The sequence below is a fragment of the Ochotona curzoniae genome, unplaced genomic scaffold (assembly GCF_017591425.1).
Source record: "Ochotona curzoniae isolate NIBS_2020 unplaced genomic scaffold, NIBS_Ocur_1.0 contig_3, whole genome shotgun sequence".
Lineage (NCBI taxonomy): Eukaryota > Metazoa > Chordata > Mammalia > Lagomorpha > Ochotonidae > Ochotona > Ochotona curzoniae.
Genome location: NW_024465680.1, coordinates 1 through 12,764, shown reverse-complemented (window position 1 = coordinate 12,764; position 12,764 = coordinate 1). Strand labels below are relative to the sequence as shown.

At 65.1% G+C, this 12,764-nt stretch overlaps 1 protein-coding gene across 1 annotated transcript; it reads left to right on the top strand.

Annotated features, from left to right (window-relative positions):
• Positions 1–1,053: 1,053 nt before the first annotated feature.
• Positions 1,054–12,758, top strand: LOC121155665 (obscurin-like; the record flags this gene model as incomplete). The annotated part of the gene is made up of 7 exons (XM_040979101.1): positions 1,054–1,825; positions 3,372–3,650; positions 5,195–5,473; positions 7,017–7,292; positions 8,836–9,114; positions 10,659–10,937; positions 12,484–12,758. Coding segments are annotated over exons 1-7 (2,142 nt in total), but the record flags the coding sequence as incomplete, so codon positions are not given.
• Positions 12,759–12,764: the final 6 nt, after the last annotated feature.

Here is a 12,764-nt window from a genome sequence, read left to right as displayed (position 1 = left end):
GGGTGCATGGTGCGGGTTGTGGGCAGGGACCGCTGGGGTGCAAGGTGACACACGCACAGCAGGAGGTGCCGAGGCCATGGCTTCGTCTCCCTCTGGGGCCCCCGACTGCAGGGCCCTGGCTGTGCCCGGTGCCTCCCGGGCCGGGTTGTCGTGCCTGCAGACCAGGGCCGGCCCAGGGCTGGGCTGAGCTGAGCTTCCCGTGTGCCCTGCCCCAGTGGGCTTGGGCTCTCCTCACCTGATGCTCCTGTCTGGGTGCTGGGCTGCAGGGACAGGCCTGCCCAGCAGGGGGCGGTGTCTCTGCAGTCTGTCCATCTGTGCCCACTGGTGCCCCGTGCCTCAGGCCGCCTGTGCCGGCTGCCTGGGTGAGCAGCCCGTGCAGCCGTCCTTCCTGCTCAGCCCCTCCTTTCCACCTGGCCTATCTTGTCATGAGAACTGTGAGTGGGAGGACCCATACGCCTTGGCCACCACTCCACCTGACACCTGGCTTGGCACCCGCCTATGTCCGCATCGGCTCCTCCCTGGCACTGGGTTCTCTCCCGATTGGCCAAGCCCTGAGGCTCTGTGCTGTCCTTAGTGGTCCACACTGGCTCTCTTCCGATTGGCCACAGCCTGACCTGTGTCGTTGGCGCGGTTAGGTCCTGAGCTCTGTCCTGATGGGCACACGCTGCCATTCGGCCGTGTCCTGCCACGTCGGCCTCTGCTGACGGGCTCACATTGACACGCTGCCCTCTCCTGACTGGCCCTACTGACCCCCAGCTCGCTCGGCCTCTCGCTCTCTCTCTCGTTTGTTCTCGGTGTCTGCCTGTCTTTCTTTAACAGGTGTCTTTGTCGAAAGGCAGACCCACAGAGAGGAGCAGAGGCAGAGAGAGAGAGAGAGAGAGAGAGAGAGAGAGAGAGAGAGAGAGAAGCTTTCCATCCTCTGGTTCACTCCCCAAATGGCCGCAATGGCTGGAGCTGAGCCTGTCCGAAGCCAAGGCCCAAGGGTTCTTGCGGGTCTGTCCCGCGGGTGTGGGGTGTCCCGAGGACTTGGGCCATCCTCCACTGGTGTCCCAGGCCAGAAGCAGGGAGCTGGATGGGAAGAGGAGTAGCCAGGATGCGAGCCGGCTCCCATATGGGACGGTGGTGCTTGTAGGGGGAGCATGAGCCAGTTGAGCCATCGTGCTGGGCACCAGCTCTCTCCTGGTTGGCCCACACTGACGTTTGGCTCTCAGGGCAGTGATGGGCTTGGTTGTCCTGGCTCGCCGTGCTCTGTGTGGTGCCTGAAGCACTCAGGACACGGGTGCTGGAGTTGCCTGCTCTGCACAGAGCGTGCTCAGTGCTCAGTCGGGTCCATGTGGCAGGTTGAAGCTCATGTGGTTATTTGCCTGTGGACGCTTGCCCCGACCACCCTGCCTCCCCTCCCTGGGGTCTTCTGGAGGGTTGTGTCCTGTGTGTTTCTCTCCTTTGAGGGGCACTGGCCCTGGCTGGGCTTTTGAGACAGCAGCAGGCGTGGAGAGTGCGGGGCTGGGTCTGGCCCGGCCCCTGACCACGGGTTGCTCGCCCATTGCAGAGCCCAAGGTGGTGTTTGCCAAGGAGCAGGCGGCGCACAGCGAGGTGAAGACCGAGGCGGGGGCCAGCGCCACACTGAGCTGCGAGGTGGCCCAGGCGCAGACGCAGGTGGCGTGGTGCAAGGATGGGAAGAAGCTGAGCTCGAGCTCTAGGGTGCGCGTGGAGGCCGCGGGCTGCACGCGGCGACTGGTGGTGCAGCAGGCGGGCACGGCGGACGCCGGGGAGTACAGCTGCGAGGCCGGGGGCCAGAGGGTCTCCTTCCGCCTGGACGTGGCAGGTGGGTGCATGGTGCGGGTTGTGGGCAGGGACCGCTGGGGTGCAAGGTGACACACGCACAGCAGGAGGTGCCGAGGCCATGGCTTCGTCTCCCTCTGGGGCCCCCGACTGCAGGGCCCTGGCTGTGCCCGGTGCCTCCCGGGCCGGGTTGTCGTGCCTGCAGACCAGGGCCGGCCCAGGGCTGGGCTGAGCTGAGCTTCCCGTGTGCCCTGCCCCAGTGGGCTTGGGCTCTCCTCACCTGATGCTCCTGTCTGGGTGCTGGGCTGCAGGGACAGGCCTGCCCAGCAGGGGGCGGTGTCTCTGCAGTCTGTCCATCTGTGCCCACTGGTGCCCCGTGCCTCAGGCCGCCTGTGCCGGCTGCCTGGGTGAGCAGCCCGTGCAGCCGTCCTTCCTGCTCAGCCCCTCCTTTCCACCTGGCCTATCTTGTCATGAGAACTGTGAGTGGGAGGACCCATACGCCTTGGCCACCACTCCACCTGACACCTGGCTTGGCACCCGCCTATGTCCGCATCGGCTCCTCCCTGGCACTGGGTTCTCTCCCGATTGGCCAAGCCCTGAGGCTCTGTGCTGTCCTTAGTGGTCCACACTGGCTCTCTTCCGATTGGCCACAGCCTGACCTGTGTCGTTGGCGCGGTTAGGTCCTGAGCTCTGTCCTGATGGGCACACGCTGCCATTCGGCCGTGTCCTGCCACGTCGGCCTCTGCTGACGGGCTCACATTGACACGCTGCCCTCTCCTGACTGGCCCTACTGACCCCCAGCTCGCTCGGCCTCTCGCTCTCTCTCTCGTTTGTTCTCGGTGTCTGCCTGTCTTTCTTTAACAGGTGTCTTTGTCGAAAGGCAGACCCACAGAGAGGAGCAGAGGCAGAGAGAGAGAGAGAGAGAGGAGAGAGAGAGGAGAGAGAGAGAAGCTTTCCATCCTCTGGTTCACTCCCCAAATGGCCGCAATGGCTGGAGCTGAGCCTGTCCGAAGCCAAGGCCCAAGGGTTCTTGCGGGTCTGTCCCGCGGGTGTGGGGTGTCCCGAGGACTTGGGCCATCCTCCACTGGTGTCCCAGGCCAGAAGCAGGGAGCTGGATGGGAAGAGGAGTAGCCAGGATGCGAGCCGGCTCCCATATGGGACGGTGGTGCTTGTAGGGGGAGCATGAGCCAGTTGAGCCATCGTGCTGGGCACCAGCTCTCTCCTGGTTGGCCCACACTGACGTTTGGCTCTCAGGGCAGTGATGGGCTTGGTTGTCCTGGCTCGCCGTGCTCTGTGTGGTGCCTGAAGCACTCAGGACACGGGTGCTGGAGTTGCCTGCTCTGCACAGAGCGTGCTCAGTGCTCAGTCGGGTCCATGTGGCAGGTTGAAGCTCATGTGGTTATTTGCCTGTGGACGCTTGCCCCGACCACCCTGCCTCCCCTCCCTGGGGTCTTCTGGAGGGTTGTGTCCTGTGTGTTTCTCTCCTTTGAGGGGCACTGGCCCTGGCTGGGCTTTTGAGACAGCAGCAGGCGTGGAGAGTGCGGGGCTGGGTCTGGCCCGGCCCCTGACCACGGGTTGCTCGCCCATTGCAGAGCCCAAGGTGGTGTTTGCCAAGGAGCAGGCGGCGCACAGCGAGGTGAAGACCGAGGCGGGGGCCAGCGCCACACTGAGCTGCGAGGTGGCCCAGGCGCAGACGCAGGTGGCGTGGTGCAAGGATGGGAAGAAGCTGAGCTCGAGCTCTAGGGTGCGCGTGGAGGCCGCGGGCTGCACGCGGCGACTGGTGGTGCAGCAGGCGGGCACGGCGGACGCCGGGGAGTACAGCTGCGAGGCCGGGGGCCAGAGGGTCTCCTTCCGCCTGGACGTGGCAGGTGGGTGCATGGTGCGGGTTGTGGGCAGGGACCGCTGGGGTGCAAGGTGACACACGCACAGCAGGAGGTGCCGAGGCCATGGCTTCGTCTCCCTCTGGGGCCCCCGACTGCAGGGCCCTGGCTGTGCCCGGTGCCTCCCGGGCCGGGTTGTCGTGCCTGCAGACCAGGGCCGGCCCAGGGCTGGGCTGAGCTGAGCTTCCCGTGTGCCCTGCCCCAGTGGGCTTGGGCTCTCCTCACCTGATGCTCCTGTCTGGGTGCTGGGCTGCAGGGACAGGCCTGCCCAGCAGGGGGCGGTGTCTCTGCAGTCTGTCCATCTGTGCCCACTGGTGCCCCGTGCCTCAGGCCGCCTGTGCCGGCTGCCTGGGTGAGCAGCCCGTGCAGCCGTCCTTCCTGCTCAGCCCCTCCTTTCCACCTGGCCTATCTTGTCATGAGAACTGTGAGTGGGAGGACCCATACGCCTTGGCCACCACTCCACCTGACACCTGGCTTGGCACCCGCCTATGTCCGCATCGGCTCCTCCCTGGCACTGGGTTCTCTCCCGATTGGCCAAGCCCTGAGGCTCTGTGCTGTCCTTAGTGGTCCACACTGGCTCTCTTCCGATTGGCCACAGCCTGACCTGTGTCGTTGGCGCGGTTAGGTCCTGAGCTCTGTCCTGATGGGCACACGCTGCCATTCGGCCGTGTCCTGCCACGTCGGCCTCTGCTGACGGGCTCACATTGACACGCTGCCCTCTCCTGACTGGCCCTACTGACCCCCAGCTCGCTCGGCCTCTCGCTCTCTCTCTCGTTTGTTCTCGGTGTCTGCCTGTCTTTCTTTAACAGGTGTCTTTGTCGAAAGGCAGACCCACAGAGAGGAGCAGAGGCAGAGAGAGAGAGAGAGAGAGAGAGAGAGAGAGAGAGAGAGAAGCTTTCCATCCTCTGGTTCACTCCCCAAATGGCCGCAATGGCTGGAGCTGAGCCTGTCCGAAGCCAAGGCCCAAGGGTTCTTGCGGGTCTGTCCCGCGGGTGTGGGGTGTCCCGAGGACTTGGGCCATCCTCCACTGGTGTCCCAGGCCAGAAGCAGGGAGCTGGATGGGAAGAGGAGTAGCCAGGATGCGAGCCGGCTCCCATATGGGACGGTGGTGCTTGTAGGGGGAGCATGAGCCAGTTGAGCCATCGTGCTGGGCACCAGCTCTCTCCTGGTTGGCCCACACTGACGTTTGGCTCTCAGGGCAGTGATGGGCTTGGTTGTCCTGGCTCGCCGTGCTCTGTGTGGTGCCTGAAGCACTCAGGACACGGGTGCTGGAGTTGCCTGCTCTGCACAGAGCGTGCTCAGTGCTCAGTCGGGTCCATGTGGCAGGTTGAAGCTCATGTGGTTATTTGCCTGTGGACGCTTGCCCCGACCACCCTGCCTCCCCTCCCTGGGGTCTTCTGGAGGGTTGTGTCCTGTGTGTTTCTCTCCTTTGAGGGGCACTGGCCCTGGCTGGGCTTTTGAGACAGCAGCAGGCGTGGAGAGTGCGGGGCTGGGTCTGGCCCGGCCCCTGACCACGGGTTGCTCGCCCATTGCAGAGCCCAAGGTGGTGTTTGCCAAGGAGCAGGCGGCGCACAGCGAGGTGAAGACCGAGGCGGGGGCCAGCGCCACACTGAGCTGCGAGGTGGCCCAGGCGCAGACGCAGGTGGCGTGGTGCAAGGATGGGAAGAAGCTGAGCTCGAGCTCTAGGGTGCGCGTGGAGGCCGCGGGCTGCACGCGGCGACTGGTGGTGCAGCAGGCGGGCACGGCGGACGCCGGGGAGTACAGCTGCGAGGCCGGGGGCCAGAGGGTCTCCTTCCGCCTGGACGTGGCAGGTGGGTGCATGGTGCGGGTTGTGGGCAGGGACCGCTGGGGTGCAAGGTGACACACGCACAGCAGGAGGTGCCGAGGCCATGGCTTCGTCTCCCTCTGGGGCCCCCGACTGCAGGGCCCTGGCTGTGCCCGGTGCCTCCCGGGCCGGGTTGTCGTGCCTGCAGACCAGGGCCGGCCCAGGGCTGGGCTGAGCTGAGCTTCCCGTGTGCCCTGCCCCAGTGGGCTTGGGCTCTCCTCACCTGATGCTCCTGTCTGGGTGCTGGGCTGCAGGGACAGGCCTGCCCAGCAGGGGGCGGTGTCTCTGCAGTCTGTCCATCTGTGCCCACTGGTGCCCCGTGCCTCAGGCCGCCTGTGCCGGCTGCCTGGGTGAGCAGCCCGTGCAGCCGTCCTTCCTGCTCAGCCCCTCCTTTCCACCTGGCCTATCTTGTCATGAGAACTGTGAGTGGGAGGACCCATACGCCTTGGCCACCACTCCACCTGACACCTGGCTTGGCACCCGCCTATGTCCGCATCGGCTCCTCCCTGGCACTGGGTTCTCTCCCGATTGGCCAAGCCCTGAGGCTCTGTGCTGTCCTTAGTGGTCCACACTGGCTCTCTTCCGATTGGCCACAGCCTGACCTGTGTCGTTGGCGCGGTTAGGTCCTGAGCTCTGTCCTGATGGGCACACGCTGCCATTCGGCCGTGTCCTGCCACGTCGGCCTCTGCTGACGGGCTCACATTGACACGCTGCCCTCTCCTGACTGGCCCTACTGACCCCCAGCTCGCTCGGCCTCTCGCTCTCTCTCTCGTTTGTTCTCGGTGTCTGCCTGTCTTTCTTTAACAGGTGTCTTTGTCGAAAGGCAGACCCACAGAGAGGAGCAGAGGCAGAGAGAGAGAGAGAGAGAGAGAGAGAGAGAGAGAGAAGCTTTCCATCCTCTGGTTCACTCCCCAAATGGCCGCAATGGCTGGAGCTGAGCCTGTCCGAAGCCAAGGCCCAAGGGTTCTTGCGGGTCTGTCCCGCGGGTGTGGGGTGTCCCGAGGACTTGGGCCATCCTCCACTGGTGTCCCAGGCCAGAAGCAGGGAGCTGGATGGGAAGAGGAGTAGCCAGGATGCGAGCCGGCTCCCATATGGGACGGTGGTGCTTGTAGGGGGAGCATGAGCCAGTTGAGCCATCGTGCTGGGCACCAGCTCTCTCCTGGTTGGCCCACACTGACGTTTGGCTCTCAGGGCAGTGATGGGCTTGGTTGTCCTGGCTCGCCGTGCTCTGTGTGGTGCCTGAAGCACTCAGGACACGGGTGCTGGAGTTGCCTGCTCTGCACAGAGCGTGCTCAGTGCTCAGTCGGGTCCATGTGGCAGGTTGAAGCTCATGTGGTTATTTGCCTGTGGACGCTTGCCCCGACCACCCTGCCTCCCCTCCCTGGGGTCTTCTGGAGGGTTGTGTCCTGTGTGTTTCTCTCCTTTGAGGGGCACTGGCCCTGGCTGGGCTTTTGAGACAGCAGCAGGCGTGGAGAGTGCGGGGCTGGGTCTGGCCCGGCCCCTGACCACGGGTTGCTCGCCCATTGCAGAGCCCAAGGTGGTGTTTGCCAAGGAGCAGGCGGCGCACAGCGAGGTGAAGACCGAGGCGGGGGCCAGCGCCACACTGAGCTGCGAGGTGGCCCAGGCGCAGACGCAGGTGGCGTGGTGCAAGGATGGGAAGAAGCTGAGCTCGAGCTCTAGGGTGCGCGTGGAGGCCGCGGGCTGCACGCGGCGACTGGTGGTGCAGCAGGCGGGCACGGCGGACGCCGGGGAGTACAGCTGCGAGGCCGGGGGCCAGAGGGTCTCCTTCCGCCTGGACGTGGCAGGTGGGTGCATGGTGCGGGTTGTGGGCAGGGACCGCTGGGGTGCAAGGTGACACACGCACAGCAGGAGGTGCCGAGGCCATGGCTTCGTCTCCCTCTGGGGCCCCCGACTGCAGGGCCCTGGCTGTGCCCGGTGCCTCCCGGGCGGGTTGTCGTGCCTGCAGACCAGGGCCGGCCCAGGGCTGGGCTGAGCTGAGCTTCCCGTGTGCCCTGCCCCAGTGGGCTTGGGCTCTCCTCACCTGATGCTCCTGTCTGGGTGCTGGGCTGCAGGGACAGGCCTGCCCAGCAGGGGGCGGTGTCTCTGCAGTCTGTCCATCTGTGCCCACTGGTGCCCCGTGCCTCAGGCCGCCTGTGCCGGCTGCCTGGGTGAGCAGCCCGTGCAGCCGTCCTTCCTGCTCAGCCCCTCCTTTCCACCTGGCCTATCTTGTCATGAGAACTGTGAGTGGGAGGACCCATACGCCTTGGCCACCACTCCACCTGACACCTGGCTTGGCACCCGCCTATGTCCGCATCGGCTCCTCCCTGGCACTGGGTTCTCTCCCGATTGGCCAAGCCCTGAGGCTCTGTGCTGTCCTTAGTGGTCCACACTGGCTCTCTTCCGATTGGCCACAGCCTGACCTGTGTCGTTGGCGCGGTTAGGTCCTGAGCTCTGTCCTGATGGGCACACGCTGCCATTCGGCCGTGTCCTGCCACGTCGGCCTCTGCTGACGGGCTCACATTGACACGCTGCCCTCTCCTGACTGGCCCTACTGACCCCCAGCTCGCTCGGCCTCTCGCTCTCTCTCTCGTTTGTTCTCGGTGTCTGCCTGTCTTTCTTTAACAGGTGTCTTTGTCGAAAGGCAGACCCACAGAGAGGAGCAGAGGCAGAGAGAGAGAGAGAGAGAGAGAGAGAGAGAGAGAGAGAGAAGCTTTCCATCCTCTGGTTCACTCCCCAAATGGCCGCAATGGCTGGAGCTGAGCCTGTCCGAAGCCAAGGCCCAAGGGTTCTTGCGGGTCTGTCCCGCGGGTGTGGGGTGTCCCGAGGACTTGGGCCATCCTCCACTGGTGTCCCAGGCCAGAAGCAGGGAGCTGGATGGGAAGAGGAGTAGCCAGGATGCGAGCCGGCTCCCATATGGGACGGTGGTGCTTGTAGGGGGAGCATGAGCCAGTTGAGCCATCGTGCTGGGCACCAGCTCTCTCCTGGTTGGCCCACACTGACGTTTGGCTCTCAGGGCAGTGATGGGCTTGGTTGTCCTGGCTCGCCGTGCTCTGTGTGGTGCCTGAAGCACTCAGGACACGGGTGCTGGAGTTGCCTGCTCTGCACAGAGCGTGCTCAGTGCTCAGTCGGGTCCATGTGGCAGGTTGAAGCTCATGTGGTTATTTGCCTGTGGACGCTTGCCCCGACCACCCTGCCTCCCCTCCCTGGGGTCTTCTGGAGGGTTGTGTCCTGTGTGTTTCTCTCCTTTGAGGGGCACTGGCCCTGGCTGGGCTTTTGAGACAGCAGCAGGCGTGGAGAGTGCGGGGCTGGGTCTGGCCCGGCCCCTGACCACGGGTTGCTCGCCCATTGCAGAGCCCAAGGTGGTGTTTGCCAAGGAGCAGGCGGCGCACAGCGAGGTGAAGACCGAGGCGGGGGCCAGCGCCACACTGAGCTGCGAGGTGGCCCAGGCGCAGACGCAGGTGGCGTGGTGCAAGGATGGGAAGAAGCTGAGCTCGAGCTCTAGGGTGCGCGTGGAGGCCGCGGGCTGCACGCGGCGACTGGTGGTGCAGCAGGCGGGCACGGCGGACGCCGGGGAGTACAGCTGCGAGGCCGGGGGCCAGAGGGTCTCCTTCCGCCTGGACGTGGCAGGTGGGTGCATGGTGCGGGTTGTGGGCAGGGACCGCTGGGGTGCAAGGTGACACACGCACAGCAGGAGGTGCCGAGGCCATGGCTTCGTCTCCCTCTGGGGCCCCCGACTGCAGGGCCCTGGCTGTGCCCGGTGCCTCCCGGGCCGGGTTGTCGTGCCTGCAGACCAGGGCCGGCCCAGGGCTGGGCTGAGCTGAGCTTCCCGTGTGCCCTGCCCCAGTGGGCTTGGGCTCTCCTCACCTGATGCTCCTGTCTGGGTGCTGGGCTGCAGGGACAGGCCTGCCCAGCAGGGGGCGGTGTCTCTGCAGTCTGTCCATCTGTGCCCACTGGTGCCCCGTGCCTCAGGCCGCCTGTGCCGGCTGCCTGGGTGAGCAGCCCGTGCAGCCGTCCTTCCTGCTCAGCCCCTCCTTTCCACCTGGCCTATCTTGTCATGAGAACTGTGAGTGGGAGGACCCATACGCCTTGGCCACCACTCCACCTGACACCTGGCTTGGCACCCGCCTATGTCCGCATCGGCTCCTCCCTGGCACTGGGTTCTCTCCCGATTGGCCAAGCCCTGAGGCTCTGTGCTGTCCTTAGTGGTCCACACTGGCTCTCTTCCGATTGGCCACAGCCTGACCTGTGTCGTTGGCGCGGTTAGGTCCTGAGCTCTGTCCTGATGGGCACACGCTGCCATTCGGCCGTGTCCTGCCACGTCGGCCTCTGCTGACGGGCTCACATTGACACGCTGCCCTCTCCTGACTGGCCCTACTGACCCCCAGCTCGCTCGGCCTCTCGCTCTCTCTCTCGTTTGTTCTCGGTGTCTGCCTGTCTTTCTTTAACAGGTGTCTTTGTCGAAAGGCAGACCCACAGAGAGGAGCAGAGGCAGAGAGAGAGAGAGAGAGAGAGAGAGAGAGAGAGAGAGAGAAGCTTTCCATCCTCTGGTTCACTCCCCAAATGGCCGCAATGGCTGGAGCTGAGCCTGTCCGAAGCCAAGGCCCAAGGGTTCTTGCGGGTCTGTCCCGCGGGTGTGGGGTGTCCCGAGGACTTGGGCCATCCTCCACTGGTGTCCCAGGCCAGAAGCAGGGAGCTGGATGGGAAGAGGAGTAGCCAGGATGCGAGCCGGCTCCCATATGGGACGGTGGTGCTTGTAGGGGGAGCATGAGCCAGTTGAGCCATCGTGCTGGGCACCAGCTCTCTCCTGGTTGGCCCACACTGACGTTTGGCTCTCAGGGCAGTGATGGGCTTGGTTGTCCTGGCTCGCCGTGCTCTGTGTGGTGCCTGAAGCACTCAGGACACGGGTGCTGGAGTTGCCTGCTCTGCACAGAGCGTGCTCAGTGCTCAGTCGGGTCCATGTGGCAGGTTGAAGCTCATGTGGTTATTTGCCTGTGGACGCTTGCCCCGACCACCCTGCCTCCCCTCCCTGGGGTCTTCTGGAGGGTTGTGTCCTGTGTGTTTCTCTCCTTTGAGGGGCACTGGCCCTGGCTGGGCTTTTGAGACAGCAGCAGGCGTGGAGAGTGCGGGGCTGGGTCTGGCCCGGCCCCTGACCACGGGTTGCTCGCCCATTGCAGAGCCCAAGGTGGTGTTTGCCAAGGAGCAGGCGGCGCACAGCGAGGTGAAGACCGAGGCGGGGGCCAGCGCCACACTGAGCTGCGAGGTGGCCCAGGCGCAGACGCAGGTGGCGTGGTGCAAGGATGGGAAGAAGCTGAGCTCGAGCTCTAGGGTGCGCGTGGAGGCCGCGGGCTGCACGCGGCGACTGGTGGTGCAGCAGGCGGGCACGGCGGACGCCGGGGAGTACAGCTGCGAGGCCGGGGGCCAGAGGGTCTCCTTCCGCCTGGACGTGGCAGGTGGGTGCATGGTGCGGGTTGTGGGCAGGGACCGCTGGGGTGCAAGGTGACACACGCACAGCAGGAGGTGCCGAGGCCATGGCTTCGTCTCCCTCTGGGGCCCCCGACTGCAGGGCCCTGGCTGTGCCCGGTGCCTCCCGGGCCGGGTTGTCGTGCCTGCAGACCAGGGCCGGCCCAGGGCTGGGCTGAGCTGAGCTTCCCGTGTGCCCTGCCCCAGTGGGCTTGGGCTCTCCTCACCTGATGCTCCTGTCTGGGTGCTGGGCTGCAGGGACAGGCCTGCCCAGCAGGGGGCGGTGTCTCTGCAGTCTGTCCATCTGTGCCCACTGGTGCCCCGTGCCTCAGGCCGCCTGTGCCGGCTGCCTGGGTGAGCAGCCCGTGCAGCCGTCCTTCCTGCTCAGCCCCTCCTTTCCACCTGGCCTATCTTGTCATGAGAACTGTGAGTGGGAGGACCCATACGCCTTGGCCACCACTCCACCTGACACCTGGCTTGGCACCCGCCTATGTCCGCATCGGCTCCTCCCTGGCACTGGGTTCTCTCCCGATTGGCCAAGCCCTGAGGCTCTGTGCTGTCCTTAGTGGTCCACACTGGCTCTCTTCCGATTGGCCACAGCCTGACCTGTGTCGTTGGCGCGGTTAGGTCCTGAGCTCTGTCCTGATGGGCACACGCTGCCATTCGGCCGTGTCCTGCCACGTCGGCCTCTGCTGACGGGCTCACATTGACACGCTGCCCTCTCCTGACTGGCCCTACTGACCCCCAGCTCGCTCGGCCTCTCGCTCTCTCTCTCGTTTGTTCTCGGTGTCTGCCTGTCTTTCTTTAACAGGTGTCTTTGTCGAAAGGCAGACCCACAGAGAGGAGCAGAGGCAGAGAGAGAGAGAGAGAGAGAGAGAGAGAGAGAGAGAGAGAGAAGCTTTCCATCCTCTGGTTCACTCCCCAAATGGCCGCAATGGCTGGAGCTGAGCCTGTCCGAAGCCAAGGCCCAAGGGTTCTTGCGGGTCTGTCCCGCGGGTGTGGGGTGTCCCGAGGACTTGGGCCATCCTCCACTGGTGTCCCAGGCCAGAAGCAGGGAGCTGGATGGGAAGAGGAGTAGCCAGGATGCGAGCCGGCTCCCATATGGGACGGTGGTGCTTGTAGGGGGAGCATGAGCCAGTTGAGCCATCGTGCTGGGCACCAGCTCTCTCCTGGTTGGCCCACACTGACGTTTGGCTCTCAGGGCAGTGATGGGCTTGGTTGTCCTGGCTCGCCGTGCTCTGTGTGGTGCCTGAAGCACTCAGGACACGGGTGCTGGAGTTGCCTGCTCTGCACAGAGCGTGCTCAGTGCTCAGTCGGGTCCATGTGGCAGGTTGAAGCTCATGTGGTTATTTGCCTGTGGACGCTTGCCCCGACCACCCTGCCTCCCCTCCCTGGGGTCTTCTGGAGGGTTGTGTCCTGTGTGTTTCTCTCCTTTGAGGGGCACTGGCCCTGGCTGGGCTTTTGAGACAGCAGCAGGCGTGGAGAGTGCGGGGCTGGGTCTGGCCCGGCCCCTGACCACGGGTTGCTCGCCCATTGCAGAGCCCAAGGTGGTGTTTGCCAAGGAGCAGGCGGCGCACAGCGAGGTGAAGACCGAGGCGGGGGCCAGCGCCACACTGAGCTGCGAGGTGGCCCAGGCGCAGACGCAGGTGGCGTGGTGCAAGGATGGGAAGAAGCTGAGCTCGAGCTCTAGGGTGCGCGTGGAGGCCGCGGGCTGCACGCGGCGACTGGTGGTGCAGCAGGCGGGCACGGCGGACGCCGGGGAGTACAGCTGCGAGGCCGGGGGCCAGAGGGTCTCCTTCCGCCTGGACGTGGCAGGT